The 17889-nt window shown below is 38.1% G+C and overlaps 2 protein-coding genes across 3 annotated transcripts in view; one reads left to right on the top strand and one right to left on the bottom strand.

Annotated features, from left to right (window-relative positions):
• KIAA0825 (KIAA0825 ortholog) overlaps positions 1-2725 on the top strand; it is a 227043-nt gene extending 224318 nt beyond the window's left edge. For both annotated transcript variants that reach the window (XM_052700574.1, XM_052700576.1), the window contains one exon: positions 2461-2725. In XM_052700574.1, coding sequence (XP_052556534.1) covers positions 2461-2575 — 115 coding nt within the window. In that variant the 3' untranslated portion in view covers positions 2576-2725. The remainder of the gene's footprint in view (positions 1-2460) is intronic.
• A 3094-nt stretch (positions 2726-5819) lies between these two features.
• LOC128089693 (uncharacterized) lies at positions 5820-10437 on the bottom strand. Its single transcript, XM_052701348.1, has 2 exons — positions 10381-10437; positions 5820-7340 (listed from the first exon to the last, which is right to left on the bottom strand). The coding sequence occupies exons 1-2, from the start codon at positions 10435-10437 to the stop codon at positions 5820-5822; spliced, it is 1578 nt and encodes a 525-aa protein (XP_052557308.1).
• Between the last annotated feature and the right edge of the window lie 7452 nt (positions 10438-17889).

Raw genomic sequence — 17889 nt, 5'->3', positions numbered from 1 at the left:
GGCAATTTCTATAAAAGAACCTAACTGCAGCATGTGCAATCAGTATCACTTCTGGTAATCTATATCGGAATATGACCATGTATGTTAATTAGAATGCACACTTACTGCTTTGCTGTCAACTGCAACAATCCTTTGGTCTGTAAAAAGCACCTTAATATATAATGTAGTCATTAGTTTTTCTAAAAGTACCTCCATGGGTTTATAAGTACAGTTTACAAAATATTTGCAATATCACAATAGAATATCAATGCCACTAATGTATCACAATGTATTAAATACAGCCCTGCTAAAATATTCTGCATGGTGTTTAAAAGACGGATTGAAAAATATTTTTATAACTCAGTACAGTGGAGAAACAAACATATAATGCAACATTTTATATAAATGGATGTATTGATGTAAGGATAGCATGCCTATACCTTGCAAAGGAAACCTGAGCTGCAGCACTTGAACCATCCTAGAGCACTGGATTTTTTTCCCCTTGTACTTTGTTATGTAAAGATGCACGAGTCAAGGCTTCTTCCTCTCTTGCTTCATTTATGAGGCGAAGCAGAAGCTCTCCCAGTGCTAGTTATCCTCTTTGACCTCGTGATCTGAGGTCTAGGAGATCAGCTGAAAACTTCAGTGATTCACAGTATTTATTTGTGCTGAAGTGTTTTGCTGCATGTCTGAAAAATATTCTACTGTTGTTTTTTTTCTTCCCCAAGATTAACTGTATGCAGTATAGAGAGCAACAGCATATAGAGAAAAGTTTTTAGGTAGTCCTCTTCAGGTGCATACATTACACATGCATTATTTGGTGTTTTGACATATTTGCAAGAATATTTCCAATGTTTAATTCTGTGAGTGCACTACAAGTATTGACATGAAAACTTCTACCCTAAAGCTTAGAAAAGAGACAGTATTTTATTCTAAATACTTGCTTACTTTTGAATATGAAGAACATACTGGAAGTTTGGTTAAGTACGTATCTGTATGCTCAGAGTCATTGTGGCTGTTATATGAGCTGTATGAAAAATGCAGATGGTGATACAACGGAGTGTTTCACATAGTTTCAGTACCCTTTTGGAATTCAATTTAATTTCATCCAAGATGCAGCCAGACAAATATGTATATATATATAGGCCAGCTCTGAATTTGGAATATTTTTCTAAGAGCTATGTGACTAATAATTTGAAAGAACAGAGGAGTTGGCTGTTTGATTGATAAGGCTTGTATTTTGGAAGTAATGCATGATGGTAATTTCATTCATGTTCACATCCCTTGAACTGGCTAGTGGACTGGTACCAATTGCTATCTCCAAAACAACTGTCACACATTTTAGTCATGTCAATAAAAACAGATTCCATTTAGGACACATTTTCAAAGAGTAAATATTGACTGTTTCTCCATTTGAACACAGACACCTGATTTTCTATCCCACTTACAACAGCAAAGATACACTGTGGTCCTACTGCCTACTTCTCAGTAGTGCTTTAAAATCCATTATTCCCCCCAGACTTTAAAATGTGTAAAAGTGGAACAGTTTCAAAATTCCACGAGAAACCAGGTGTTTGTCAAACTAATTTCACAGATCTTTAATTCATGGATACCGTTAAGCAAATGCATAGAAGACATTCTTATCCTCATCGGACCCGCTTAAATACTTTAAAAATAGACTACTTTTTAATAAAATGATAATGCAATGTATTAGTAATAACTTATGATAAAGTGAACATTAAAGGATGTCCAAACTGGATGACACTGAAGATTTTTTTACCAACACTATCGTTTAAGATTCAATGAAATATGCTGACAAGTATGAAGTCACTTTAAAAGGAATCTGCTGATTTATTGTTAAGCTTCCATTAGCAAAGACTACTAGATTTCTGTGCTTTATTCCTCCAGCAATAACTGTTTTGAATATATTCCATTTAGTGTTTTCAGTTGTCTTTCTTCTAAGCAAACAACTTCTCTATCTAAAAATACACAACAAATCACATTAATTAAAATGAGTCTATTTGACTGTTAGTTGACTGCTGTTGAAAGAGGTCTTTCAGAATGACTCTGAGAAGTCATAAATTCAAATTATAGGTTGACTAATTTTACTCTGGTTCAAAGAGGGTCCTCAGTGCAATGGCAAAAAGAAAAGAGGAAAACATCCATGTACCTTGGTGGATGCCTGCACAAGTACCTGGGTAGGGAAACCATATAGACAGATTTTATATAATAAACCAGTGAATGAAGCAAAGAGCCATAATAGCAATGAATAGTTTTGTATGACTCAGCAACGCTGACTGATGCACTTCAAGTTTTGTTGGTGGGATGAGAAAGGTGGGGAATGAATTGATGGTAAGAAGTTTATGGGTTTCCTGTACTAAAGAACTGGTTTAAAACATTAATATAAAGTCTTTTTATATTTATATTTTTATATTTATTATATTTATATTTTTATATTTATATAAAGTCTTTTTCTTTCAGGTGGGAAATGAAAGAAGGAGCAGATCTTGAAGATGAGGAGAAAGTTATGGTGGAACACTTAAAAAATGTTTATCTGACACAGAGCACTCCTACCTCAGAGGATAAAGAAGAATAATTAACTTGACAGGTTTTGGTAGCACCTTTTCAAAATTCAATACGATTAACTTAATGGCTTAGTTTTAACTGACAGGAGAAGAAATCTCAGGAATATATATATTGAGTAGGAGTTCTAAACTGAAGTATGTTCCCCTGTTATTGTCTAGTCACCCCAAGGCCATTGGCCATTGGCCCCAATGGCCAAGGCCATTGTCTAGTCACCAAAGGCTGCAGCCTTTGATGAGATGCCCTGTGTAGATACACCTGTCATTATTCCTAAGCAAAAATGCACCAGATTGATTGCCTTCACAAACTCCTGAGTGCCCAGTTGGCTGTGGCTTCAAAGGTAGCTCACAGTGAAACCTACTGACAGCATTTAAAGCTTTCAGGTTATTTTTTTTCATTAAAAAATTATTCTCAGGCAGAGAGTTCATGAAAGTAATGAAGTATCAACAGCAAACTGAGTAAATAATACAGAATTCAATATTTACTTCTGATAAATATAGTAAAGTTTTATTTTCAAAGTAAGCCCTGTTGGATATTCAGATTTCCCAAAAATATTTCTGTTTTCAGTTAAGATCTTGCTTATGGATTAAAAATGGCTATTGGGTGCAACAAGTGGCTGTTGTGACAATAATTTTTATATTGAAAGGGCAGTCAGCATTTCCTTAGCTTTATAAAAATAATGTCATTTTTCTATCTTTTTTCTTTCACTGGAATTCCAAGATAATAATTTCCTCTGCCTGCTCACAGATTCTGGCAAGATCTTGGAAAGGCTGTAATCTGACCTTTTCCTATTCCCAGTGCATCTTCTCACAGACACTGCAGTGGACATAAATCAGAGCACTTCAGTAGGAAGGGAGACACATTTTTCTCCCTGAGATCTCAGCAGGATCATGGGTAATCCTAATGTTAATGCTGCCATGTGGTCTAATCTGAAATGCAGTTTTTCCTCCTCTTTTTCTAATAATGTATATAAAATATTGGACGAATAAAATGAAAATGGAGACTACTGCATCTTACAAATCTCCAAAGATCTTGCCATAGCACTGCATCAACAAAAGCAATGCGTGGCACTGGTACTTCAAAAATGCTAAAGAATAAAATTGTCTTTCTTATCTAGCAGTAATATAGTCATTTCAGAACATTAAAAAGTAATGAAGTGTAAAAACAATTTTTCTTTGCTTTGTATTTCACCTTTGAAGATTAGTTGTGGTTTTAAGGCTTAAAGCTTGCCTACAGGAATTGCCTAGTGAGGCATGTGCAGTACTCTGACACCAGGTATACATGCTCCAAGCTATATTAATACTGTGTAAGTATGTGGAAGTTGGAGTTAAAGCATTTTTTCTTTCTGTATCAAAATCTATTAAACATAATTAAGTTTTTATATAGGCATATAAATAAATTTCTGTCTATGTGGTGGAACTTACTGAAATACCTTTTCTGAAAAGGTCTGCTTCTGGGAAACACTTATTCTGAATAGGATAACTTTGTAAGTGAAATAAGCTAACCCTTAATAAAAACTCACGCTGAAACAGTGTCTCGCTCCAATTTATAGGAGGGAGATGTGGTTCTTTAATATCTGTATACCCGGTGTGAGATTAAGAAACAACGGTTCATATGTTGTTCCATCCAGTTTATTACTAAGACCTAATCAGGGAGACGGGGAAGGGTAGGAGTGCGATAGAAAAGATGGAAAAGAAGCAGGAGTTGCGTAAAGCGGGGAGAGTCACCAGCAGGATCCAGCAGCGGTCCCGTTGCACGGTGTTTGAAGGTCCCGGGCAGAACGCAGCAGAAGACGGGGAGCAGCAGCGTGGCCGGCACTGGGCAGCAGGCAGGTAGACGAGGAAGTCGAGGAGCCAATTCTTGAAGTAGCAACAGCGGTCAGGCAGCAGGCTCAGGAGAGTTCAACAGTATGCAGGAATCACCTCAATCTTCAGGAATCCCTCTATCTTCTTCAGGAATTCCTCTCTCTCTCCGTTCTTCTTCATGAGGAATCTGTTGTCAGAAACCTGCCGTTCTTCATGAGGAATCTGTTGTCAGAAACCTATCCTCGTGGTTTTCAGTTCCTCTTTTATCCTCCTTGTTCTCCTGCTTATGTGACAAGGATGGGCTTCGAGCAAGAGTCAGTGAGTACCCTCTAAGATGGCCCATCATCCTGAGATAGGTCCACACAAAGGAGCACTTCACAGCTATTTAGCTGCAGCTCATCTCGCTCTCGTTGCCCCTGGCCTTGTCCATCTGCATTCCCCCAGACAAAGGATTTCACAAGCCTTGCTCGGGACTTGTCTGGACTTGAACAAGTCCATCTGTGTCCCCAGCAAGCTTTGAGACACAGAAGTTAACAGAATAATAACTTACAGAGTAGTATCTTACACCACCCCGTGACTCAAAGGTTGCTTTAAAATGGGACACAGATGATCCACGATGGTGAGAAAAGGATAGCAAGCATAAGGGTAAAGGAGGGAAGGGGGCAGGGAATCAAAAGTTTCATCATATCATTACAAGAGATTCATCAGGGTGGGCCCTGATGTGCTTGACTTCCCCATCAATAGAGGAGGTTACAATCTACATAGGTGATACAACACATCTTATAAAACACGGAACCATACAATTAACAAACATAACAGTTGCAACAGCACACAATATCAATTTGCCACAGACACCACTTGGTGATACTTCAGGAGTGGTGACACGAATGTTACACGATGAATAAAAAGTAGAAAAGAGACAACCATACATTTGGCAATAACCAATAACAAATAAATATAACAAATAGAGATACAACATTACTACCCACAGCAACACAAAACATAGTAAAAATACAAAATGTAATCAAGAGGCATATTCAGTATTCTAACATGAATCACATTTTCAATATTTCTGTCACAAAACATTAGAGTCCTTTCTGTGTTCAGTCAAGGTCCATAGGAGTATTCTGAAAAAATAAAACGAGACACTGACTTGCCCCTTTTTGGGGGGGACTTTGTTAATATGGTTAACAAATGAGGGAACAATCCAGCAAGTGTTAATTTTATATTCCTTTTTCGCGGTGTCCTTGGCCTTCTAAGGATATTTGTTAAGGTATCATGTTAAGATTAGGGAAACAAGCCTCAGGTTAGCCTCGCCAATCGACACAGGCTGGTCCAGGCGATAAGTGTTTCCCCTTTGTTGTGAGCTTTCCAATACATCCACCCTTCACTGCCCCCACCCTGCTCACTTGGGAGGGGCGGAGACATCAGTTTTCTAAAGGCTTGGATAGTTCAGGTTCCGAGAGAGGCCCTAGGATCTGGGGTTTTGCTTTCCTCAAGATTCTGGATCTTTTGTTCTGGCCACCAGTTAACTAATTTCTCTAACCTATCTGTTGTCAATCCATCCATCAAATTTCGTGGAATACCCTTTTTCCAGCCCAGAGTCCAAAGTCCATTACGTTTATGAAAGATATTCCGCCTACCGGTTTTTACTGGCAATGAGACCCTTCCAGACCCACTGAGCTTTGGGCTAGGTGGCCTGGGGGCAAGACTGGCTGCTGCAAGCCTTATACCTCTTGGCTCTGATTTACTGGGAAAAGAAACCACCGGCCCATATTTTCTTCCATAATTAATTAACTCTTGGGCTACCTCCCCCCACGTCCATACTTTGCATCCTGACTGCAGATGGTTGGGAGTTACAGTTTCTTCTAACACTGCCCGGGTTCTTTCTCCCTGTGACATAGCTTGTATTCTTGCTTGTAATTGTATGCCTATGGGTTTCAGTGATTCAGGAAGCCCTCTAATTAAAGGGGTCATTCTCTCAGGATCAACGGGCATCATCATGGGCGATTCATGACGTGGCTGCAGCTTTCTATCATACATCAATTGGAGACAAGCAGCCTTTTGAACGCTTTCTACTAATTGGTCAGTAGTTCCAGTAATGGCAAGAGGATCTCCCCTTTCTAAAGGGTTGAGACCACCTGCCCAATAGGCAGCCCTTTGCGTTAACGACCAGGGAGCACGATTGTTGCCAGTAGTTAAAAATACTCCTGGTCCCCAATAACCTTCTGCTTCCTTTTCTGTTAACCGAATCTGGTCGCCACCAGTGAGACTCACCCTCCATACATATTCTGTTTCTGATTCCTTTGGAGAGCGGCTAAAGTCCTTTTTGAGTTTTGCTAGTTCGGTGGCCGAGAACGGAATTTCCTTAACATTCATTTGAGGATCTAGATCCTCACTGTTATCGAAGGTATATTCTGTTTTTATCAAGGGACGCAATGGGGCTATTGGGGTTTCTAATTTGTCTAGTCTTTCCTTTATTTCTTGTAGTTCCTCCTGAGGAAAAGTTTTTTCTTGAGGCAACCTATGGGTGACAGTATCGCTAGTATCTTTACTAGTTAACAGTTCCTTGAAAGCCATCTGCAACAAGGCCGAATTATTTTTCTCTCTTTCTAGTTGTTCCTCGAGATTAACTATTTGATACTGCAGAGTTTTTACCAATTCTTGTGTAACTCTAACCGATTTCTGTAGTGCTTCTATGGTTTGGAGTTCTGCCGAATGCTTTTCATTTCGGAACTCCACGGCAGCTTTTAAAGCAGCCCCGAGAACAGCACAAATAAACGACTTTCCTTTTCCAGCTCGTGAACGAGCCTCATTCTGTAAGACACTAATGCGGTCCGAAACGCTCTGCAAATTATGCCAATTTTGGCGTGCCCAGTCCACCCCTGACAAAGAGGGACGAGCACCATGCTTTTCTAAAAGGTCAAATAACACATCTTCACTTTTCATACTGGCAATACTGTCACTTATTTCCTAATACAATGAAAGATCTACACTAAGGGAGGAGGAGGTACACGTATTCAAAAGCTCAGTTACTCCTTACCGCTCCTCCCAGGGAGATACACCACACCTAAACAAATGCAAATGATCCAATCACTCCTCCCTTTCTTTGGAGGAGCACAAAAAATGTGACGCTAAAGCAACACTTTCTTGGTTTCAATGGAGTAAATAAAATTTCTTGGAGAGGCACACACGTTTAAGTTAACACTTCAAGTTTCGCACTTCAGTCACCAAATAACCAGAGAAGTCTTCCCGAGGAGGCACACACGTATTAATCAAAATGCAAATAGTCAAAATACGTCCCCGAGAGGTACACACATGAAAGGTAAAGTTTCAGAATATGGAGCGGTCTTCCTGGAGAAGGACTCACGTCTAAATTTTCAAAACTATCGCTCCTTGCAACTCCAGGAGGTACACACAGAAGAAAAAAGTTTCAATCTATATCTGGAAGGACAACACTCTCACAGCGGGTATCCTGCAACGACTACGCCATTAAAAAATGTCTCGCTCCAATTTATAGGAGGGAGATGTGGTTCTTTAATATCTGTATACCCGGTGTGAGATTAAGAAACAACGGTTCATATGTTGTTCCATCCAGTTTATTACTAAGACCTAATCAGGGAGACGGGGAAGGGAATGAGTGCGATAGAAAAGATGGAAAAGAAGCAGGAGTTGCGTAAAGCGGGGAGAGTCACCAGCAGGATCCAGCAGCGGTCCCGTTGCACGGTGTTTGAAGGTCCCGGGCAGAACGCAGCAGAAGACGGGGAGCAGCAGCGTGGCCGGCACTGGGCAGCAGGCAGGTAGACGAGGAAGGCGAAGTCGAAGGAAGTCGAGGAGCTTTGAGACACAGAAGTTAACAGAATAATAACTTACAGAGTAGTATCTTACAAACAGGAATGTCCGTATGGGGAGTTATTCCAAGACGATTATGATGCTTCAAATTCACAACACACCTGGTTCTAGAATAAACAGTCATGTTAAAAATAAAAAAAAAAAATCATTATGCCCCTTCCTCCCTTTTCTCCCAGCCAAGCTAATTCAGCAGTAACCCAATGGGTAGTATGATTACAATACTTTCCTCCTTAGCAGTAATGTATTTATACTCTTTACAAGTGCAGAACTAGCAAGCTAGAATAACTGGCCTGAATAAAAGCTGAATCATTGCACAATATTTTATTTGGACATCTTCCTTATCCATATTTATATTTACATGTATCTATGACTTTTAGAGTATCTGAATTCAAGGCAGTGTACATTTGCATTTGTTCCTCACTGACAAATAGTGGGGTTTGGTTTGTTTGTAATGTACTGATTCTATTAACTGACCTTCGGGGTATGAAAGAAATATCACCTTGGCAACATCACTTATGCTGGTGATACTTTTGTAACATTTTGTACTTCTTCAAAGAAATTACAGTAATAATAAGAATTGAACAACTAAGATTGCTAAACATATCATTAATTTATCAAGACTGCTTACTTTAAACTTAAACCCTTAATTGAAGAAAAACAAAAGACATTTGGAAGAGCTAATTATTTTTACATTGTGAGCTGTGTAAAAGTAGGAGTACTTGTGTAACAGAATGCTGCTTTCTGTACTCTTAAAAAGAAAGAGAAGAATAAAGTTATTCTGATTCAAAAAAATTGATGTAAGGCTACTTTCATTCTGGAGAGTGATGTGTTCATAGTGCTGAAATATCTTGCTTTTGTACTTTTTGTACAGGCTCTTTCTCGGTGCTTGATGACCCAAGCAAGTTTCGTATTTACATTCAATCTCAACAAATTAAGGCAATGATGGCCAGATTTGCAGGCTGCAATGTTGGCCTTGTGTTGCATAACCAGTGCAATCTGACAATGTGATATGCTCCTGAAAAGAGGGCCAAAAATAAGAAAAAAAGTCTGTTCTGTACAGCAGAAAATTCTGGATGGGCAAAAGTAGGCCTTATTGGCTCAGCTGAGCTAGCTTAAAAGGAAATTACTATGCCTACACAAATGAATTGGATCAGATAGCGTAACACAGGTAATTAAGCATTATCATTAGTGCTGACACCTAACTCTCATTTAACATTCTTGTATGCTAAGCAGTCTTTATTAACAGTGGCTTTGAGACTTCATGGTAAAGACTGTCTCTACTATGTTTGTTCAGTATCCAGTTCAGGATGTTCCAATCTTTAACATCTTGCTACTTCTCAAAGGTGGTCAGCAAAATTAGGAATAAGTCAAAATTGAGAAAGCATTGATGGTAAGCAAACTCTAGGAATACTGATGAGGAAAAGAGAATTTTGGAAAATTAAAAACATTAAGACACAGTCCTGCCTTCTAATGACTGCTGTCATGACAGTTTCCCACAGATGGTGCTTTATTCTGGCAGCAGGGTTTTGAAAAGACCACAGGCAACAAAGTTATGTGTTCTAGAAATATGCTCTAATTCATCTCTACATCCTTCCAGCAGAGCAAGGTAGGCATGATGCCTGGCTTGTTCCAATTAGTCTCTTCATACAGATATATTCCATTTTCTTCTCAGATAGGAGTTTTTAGCAAAATACCAACAAATCTTGCCTAAGTGAATTTAGTTATAATCTGATATAAGACTGTTTCATGAAATACCTTAAAAATATGTGCAATCATTTTTAGTGAAAGGCAATATTCAAACTTCCACAGCAATAGTGGAAAGTCTGATAACTTAGACCTATTACCTTATTATGCTTGGAATGAGAGAGCTTGGTGGTAACAGGAAGAATTTTAAGCAAGTATATGGATCTTTAGTAGGTCCTGGCTGCTGGGAGCTGTTTCCTTGTATTAGCAATCTGTGTGGCAATCAATGGCATAAATGGAAGCGGCAGCTCTAAAGCAGACAAGTGTAAGGTCTGGGAAGTAGGCCTTTCGCTTTTTCCTCTATCACTGGACTATAAAAGTTGGGAAACAGACTAAACTGACTGATGTTATAAGGCAGTGATTATGAGAAAAACATACAAGTTTCTAAGCAATCTGGGTATCAGCAAGGATCTTGTACCCACCAGTAGAAAGCTTTATAAGAACCAGTTTCCTCATCACTATCCAGTTTCCTCATCACTACCTTTCTCTCTAGCAAAAGCATTTGAGAACAGGCAGTTAGCTATGATTACAGCAAGTGAAACAGTTCTATAATGCTGACAAAAACCATGCTGAAAAGCATGGAAACATGCAAACAATTACCTGTCCTTTTCTGTTTTTTTTCCTGCAAAACAACTTCTCAGGAAGAGCTGAGAACAGCCAAGTATTAATGATGTAAATTAATCATCTGAATTAAGGTTTTACATAGACAACTATCTCTGGCTGACAGGAAGCCAATTTGCACCAGCTAGTGCAAATTTGATAACTAACAGCTTGCACCCTTTAGATCCATGACAGCTTGAGCTGCCAGTAGGCTGCAACCATCTCTGAATCTAGAATCATCTAGATCAAAAAAGACATTCAAGGTCACCAAGTCCAACCATCAACCTCACATTCAGAGTCCCAACACTAAAACCCTTTATGACACATCCACTCATCTCTTAAACACTTCCAGCTGTACACAATATTCCTGATGCAAGTTCACCAGTGCAGGGTGCTTTCTTGACCACTTGGGCACATCGCTGGCTGTCAACCAGCACCTACCTCCAGCTCCTTTTTCTGCCAGGTAAGGTTTCAGCCACTCCTTCCCAAGCCTTTAGCATTGTGTTTGATTGCTATGATCCAAATGCTATGACTCAGCACAGAGCTGTGTTCAACAGCATGTGACTAGACTTGGTCCATCAATCCAGCCTATCCAGATAGGCAAAGCCCTTCTACCCTCAAGCCCATCAGCCTATCACAGCAAATAATTTATAATACCGAGGAGATCTTTTACAATGTTTCCTACTGAAAAACATGAATACAGTGATCATATTCAGCAGACATGATTTTTTTCCAGTGACTAACTCAAAGGGCAGTACTTGTTCTGCCATGAAAAATTCATGTTTCAAACTTGATTCACAGTGGAGACTCACAGCAACAGCACATAACTTTGTTGTTTTATTTTAAAAATCTAATCTACCTTTTTAGAAAAATAACCTCTTCGGCTCTCTCTCTCTCTTTTTCTCTCTGTGTAGTTAAAATCACTGCTGTAGAACTAGCTTTCACTCACAGAATATAACATCTGCCGTATGGTTCCCAATGGACCTAATGTGTTCTTTAAGAAAACTGTTAATGACTTGATCGTAATAAATACTTAGTGTCCATACATGAATTCAATAGAGGATAGAAAATTGGCTACATACACAATTCAGGGAAATTTGTAATTGCTTCATATCTAAGTATCACTTTTTCACAAAAAACAGAACTGTTTTTCATATGCAAAAAAAAAATAATTTACTTTAAAATATTTGGTCACCATAAAAAAAAAACCTCTTCTTGAGGCATCTTAACCGTGTTTTGTTCTTCGCCTCAATATAGCCTTTCAAGTTGAAAAACTTAGTGGTTAATGCTTGTTATAACTGAGAATCATAGAATTGTTTGATCTGGAAGAGACAACTAAAGTTCTCCTAGTCCAAGCATCCTGCAATGAACAGGGACACTTACAGTTTGATCACATTGCTCAGAGACCCATCCAGTTTGACTTTGAATTCCAGCTCCTCACCTTATTTTAAAAACCTTCTTCCTTATAACCAATGTAAATCTCCCCTCTTTTTGTTGAAACCATTTCCCCTTTTGTCACAACAGATCCTTCTAAAGAGTCTGTTCCCTTTCTTCTTACAGCCTCCTTCAGATACTGAAAGACTGCTCTCAGGTCTCCTCACAGCCTTCTCATCTCCAGGCTGAACAGCCCCAGCTCCTTCAGAGTGTCCTCACAGGGGAAGTGTTTCATCCTTTGGGTCATTTTTGTGGCCTTCCTCTGAACATGCTACAACAGCTCTATGTCTCTCTTATACTGATAACTCCTCATCTGGATGCACTACTCCAAGTGAGGTCTCACCAGCACAGAGTAGAGAGGCAGGATCACTGGCACTGTTATACATGGACAAATCACTCATTTTCTAGATTAACTGCCATAGAGACTTAAAGGAGCATAGGTTCTATCCGGGTAATTATTTCAGGTTTATGTCTGCTCCTAGTGCTTCTCCTATTCCTAATGGTTCGCATGCATTTTGCAGTATGTACGCTCTTCCACTGTTCTAAGCCTCCTCAATTCCCTGGGATAACTGAAGCTACCTGTAAATGGTTTGTGAGGATTGTATGTTTGTCTGGTTGAACTAGAACTAATGTATCCTGCCACACATTTTGTGTGTGCTTTGTGTTTTAATTTACATTTGGAAATCCATAATTCTTCTGTTTTCCCAACTGTTTAACACCTATTTACACAAAGTTTACGCCTGATGTAGAGATTTAATGTGGGAGTACAAGAAGGATTGTACAGAGCAGCAGCTATGGAGCAAGACAAACAGCATGAGAACCAAGGATACCTGTAGAGGAAGAAGAAACAGTTCATAGGTCTGATTGGATAGGCACCCGCATGAACAGTTGAGTGTTTGTAGAGTGCTCTGTTGACATGCAAAGGTGCTTGGGAAAGTTGTAGGTGTGGATGGGAAAGACAGAGAAAGAAAACTTGTGAAGGTATATAAGTGATGTGAGAACTTGTAATAAATGATTTGGATCATTTACATCTGAGTCCACACATCAGATGCTGCAACTTAGAGACCCAACAGTTTAATAAACACAAAATTCAAACCAGTCACCTGCAACATTATCATAGAACAAATGAAGTAGTCATTTTAACTTGGAATTCCGCTTTTTTGTATATTCCAAAAATTGCTCCTTTACGGAATTGTTTGCTTGTGTTCTGCACACTTCATAGGTATCTTCAATGCTATTTAATAAACATGACTTAAGTGGGTTTTACTATGTAGATTAAGATTATTTTTTCCCTCTTGACAATAAAGATCTGCGTGTTAAGAGGTTGAATCAGAAAGTGATGTATGGCTAGCAAAGAGATTGCTTTCTACAGTAAGCTAGATGTGGCCTTGGGAATTAAAAAATCTTGTCTTAAATCCTGAGTGCAGGTATGTGTTAACTTCAGGAAATTTATGTATCAACATGTGCTCAACAAAGCGTTTCTTTAGAGACAAAAGGATCAAATACCTTATAACAGTTCTCCAGATTCTAGCTCCCTTGCTCCAGTCAAGGTTCCCAAGTTTCATACATGCCCAACCACTTTCTTAATGGACAATTTAACCAAGGAAGTAGCATTAAGGTAACTTAAATGTAGCGCACGAATCATTTCAGCTCTTCTTTCCAAACAATTAAGCAGAATGAAGTTGACTGTTATTTCTAACATCTATTCATGATCCTGGTCAACTTTATTTAGAAACGCTGTACTTCTACCAGCACTTACTATCAGAGAACAGATACTTCCAAGGTAGGGAGTTAGAGGACATTTTAATTTTTAATGTTTTGAAAAGTACTGTGTAGTTTAGGTACAGTTCTTGGATTTATGAAAACAATCTGTTCCATGATTCCTTCCTTTTCCTGCTTTTCTCTCCTTTCCCTTTCCTTCCTATCCTCCAGTTTTGGCTAAGATGTCAGTTTTACAACAGCTCCTGCTGGATCCTGAAGGGTATGACCACACCATACTTAGCATACTTCATAAAACATACAGAAAGAGACTGTCTCAGAAAGCATAGGGAGTGTACACAGAAGACAGCAGTCAGCAGTGAGATATTTTGGTTAAAGCTTTTTCATTGTAATCCTACATTCCTAGACACTTGAGCTGACCTCCCAGAAGCATGAAGGTGAGACCTCTTTAATTGTGTTATAAGAGTTGGTGTGTTTTTGTTTAAAGAGCAGGAGAGGAAGAGGAAGAGATTCTTTGTTATGAATTTATATTTTTATGTTAATTCCATTGCCTTTGTTGCTATTCTGTTGGTTGTTTTTTCTTTTTTCAATATGGGCTGATGATTGGTGAATACATAATGGATACAGTCTGCTGAAGCAGTGTGGGCATTAATCGCTGTTACTTATAGCAGTAGAAGTATTTGTGAGTTTAGTCTTCGTAAAAAGTGTCTATTGTGCCAATATGCTCTACATGAACCAATTCAGTCTAGATAGCTCTACTAAAACGGTCTATTATTAACATGATTTCTGAGTTCAGCTTTCTCATCTCTCTCTCTGATAACCAGAGTATTCCTTCTGAAGAGAGAGCCACAGAAGAATCTAACATGCTGTTCACTTTTAGGGATCTCATTTGTTCTGACTTGAGTGTAAAAAAGTACATTTACGCTACATAGCATGGTACATGTATTTTCTTTTCTACATTATGTGTAGACAAATTGTTTAGATGACAGTTCTACAGTTAAAAAAAAAAAAGTTATATAATACCCCGGAGCAGTCATCTGCTCTGACATGCATAATTTATTTAAAAATCATTTGTGGAGTAACAGGATTGATGGTTTGGAGCAGAAAAATTATAGGCAAGCTAAACACCTTGCAAAAATAAATCATGCAATCATGTATTGAGATGTAATATTTCAAAATTCAAAGTACAATTAAATTGTTTGCACACGTAACAACAGTGAAATAACTTTGCAAGTTTTACACCACAAGCCCATATATATACACAGTAAATATGAGAACACAAAGTGCTTTCGAGACACTTACTTTGAATGTTTGTTTCAATTTCACCAAAAGCTTTCATATCAGCCCAGCAGTTTTTTGAACAACTATATTCAGGACCAAAGAACTAGGAGTGGGAACTTAAAATATAGATCACATATCCTTAATCGTTAAAGCAAATGCAAAAGCAGTAAGTGAAGACATAACAGACTGTAACAACTCTCAAGAACATATAATGAAGAGTAAGAGTGAATGTCACGACAGATTTATGTATGTTTGAGTTTTCGCAGAAACTGCTGAAGACAAATTTGAGAGTATTTGTGTACCATACTTTTGGCACAATAGCAGGAACCAAAATAATTTATCCAGGAATAAGACACAGAAACAGATTCAGGGTGTAAACAACAAGCAATAAGAATTTACACTTAAAGAAAGAGAACTTTCTGGCCAAAAGGAAGAGATGTTTTCAGCCTTGCAGAGCACTCAAAAACATTGTTTTTTCATGAGTTTTCAGTATTTCACAGTATTTTTGTCAAGTTTCTAATTTAATTCTTGTGAAAAGTGTTTCTCGGAAGATAATGCATCATATTTCTGAGGAAAATTAACATATTTTTATTTTTCATGAAATGCATTCTCTGTATTCATGTACTATATGCGGTACACAAAAAAGCCCATTCCATCAAGTTCAGACCTCAAGAATGAATTAATACAAAGTAAAAAGTGTATTACAAAGACATTTTTTTCTTCTTTTCTCTTGGACTTAGTTTCAGGAGGAATTATCATGTAGAATGATTTTTCCCCAGAAAAAAAAAAAAAAAAAAAAAAAACTTCCTATTCTTAAATGCAACCACTAGATTTATCTTTTCCTTAACCTCAGAAATAGCAGCTGTTACTGCCAAAAAAAAAAAAAAAAAGTTCAATTTTCCATATTACAAAATGGTATAATTTTTCAGATCTGTATATTTTTCAGTCTTGACAGGAGCTGGGCTGAAGCTGCTGGTGGTGAGGCCTCCTCCGCAAAGACTGTTTGTCTTCAAACAGTAAGCTATGATTTTTGCAGTGTATGTCAGTAGGTGGTCACTAGGACAGAGCAGAGATACAATGTCATTCTCCACTCCCTTGATACTCTCTGTATCTTTTTGTCCTAGCAAAGAACTCCGAAACTGGATCACAATCTTCAACTCCAGGGTTCAGGACAAAAGTGGTATAAACAGATCACCTCAGAAGATGTAAATCAGGCTCATTTAAAATTAGAGATCAGTCTTGGTCGCTCCTACTGCTAATCATACTTGTGAGGATTATAGTGCTCTTAACCTACAATTCTCTTACAGAGAATTGAAGATGTTAATACCTAGCAGTATGAGATGCTGATGAGATGAGATGTATGAGAAAGGCAAAATGTAGGTATGTCCACGGTGTTCTACCAGCACTGAACCACAAGAGGATTTAACAACAGCTTAAGAAAGTTGCATTGAAGGTTAGGTATTAAAATCAGACATCCTACTTGTCATAATCATCTATCAGCTGCTACTAAAATCCTTCCCACCTTCTATGTGTCATATGGAGGCGATAAAGTCTTAATTGTGAGCGGGTGGTATAAAAAAAATAGGAAAAAAAGACAAGGCACCTTCTGTCATTCCAAATTTCTTATCTTGCTTTTGTTTCAATGTCTTTGTACAAGTTGGAGTTTTGCAAACAGCTTTTTTAAGGCAAAAAAAACATAAATAAAATTAATGGAAACACAAAAATCTGTGACAACAAAAAACATAGCATAAAGAATGCACTGCAGAGAATGTGAAGAAAAATACTGCACTTTTCTGGTTTATTTCTTTTATGCCTTGATTTGCCTCATGTCAATTTCAAATAATTCCTAGTTTCCTTGGCATATATTATGAAATTTTCCTTTTCTGTTTGCTTAGTATGCTTTGATATTTATCACCACAAGAAGTTCTTCCCATCTTCTACTGAGCTACTGAGTATTGAATAGCAGAAACTCACATTTTGGGGTTCAAAGTGTTTTCATTCATAATATTTTCATTCAGCTTTTCTGTTCAACTTCTTGAGTTGATGAGACTTGACTTTTTTTTTCAGCCACTTGAAATAAGCCCTGTTAAAGCAGTATTTATGTTACTGTAATAAGAACTGTCTTCAGACCATGATCACTTGTCACAGACACTACAAATATTTGGTTCCCCTGATGTGCTCCTCTTTAGATATGATGATGAAGCCTTAAAATAACTTCTCCCCTGTTCTGAAGCCTTAAAATAACTTCTCCCCTGTTCAGTACAATTCTTTTGAGTCACGTTTTTGCCTCATTTTTTTTTTTTTTTAATGCATTTTCCTACTGACAGCACTGAAAATTTCATGTTCTGTTATGCAGAGTGCAGCCCTCTGTGAAAATACCAGTTTTCATGTCATCTTAAGACAGATGCTCAGAGAGCCACTCAGCCAGGTCGGTGTCTCCTTTATCACTTGGCCAGCCTGCTCATCTCACCTTCCCAATGCACACAGGCCCCTTGCTTCCAATTCATTATTAGTTTAGGGGCTTTTCTCCAGATCTTGTTCCTGAGCTTGATTATTTTTTTTTTCCTCTGTGCTGTTTTCTGTGCAGTGTCACTGCTATTTCATGTGACTAGTAGTTGACAATTTTCGCTTCAAAACTCCCTCTCTTGCTTTCATATTTGTTTTCCTAATTGTTTCATGGGTAAGAAATACCCGTGAGTATAAGGAACTTATTATTTATATTTTAGAAGGGGAAAGTACAGGCATGGCACAGAAAGGACTTTAGGGATCAAATCAGGTGAACATACGACAGACCACCAGATATGTTCATACCAGAAAAGCAGAGAAATGTCTCTCTGCTTCAGATCTGTGGCAATCTCACTCTTGGCTGAGCCTCCATGGCAAAACACAGAAA

Source organism: Tympanuchus pallidicinctus, unplaced genomic scaffold (genome assembly GCF_026119805.1).
Source record: "Tympanuchus pallidicinctus isolate F22 unplaced genomic scaffold, pur_lepc_1.0 scaffold4, whole genome shotgun sequence".
NCBI lineage: Eukaryota > Metazoa > Chordata > Aves > Galliformes > Phasianidae > Tympanuchus > Tympanuchus pallidicinctus.
This window is presented reverse-complemented; position numbering and strand designations above follow the sequence as displayed.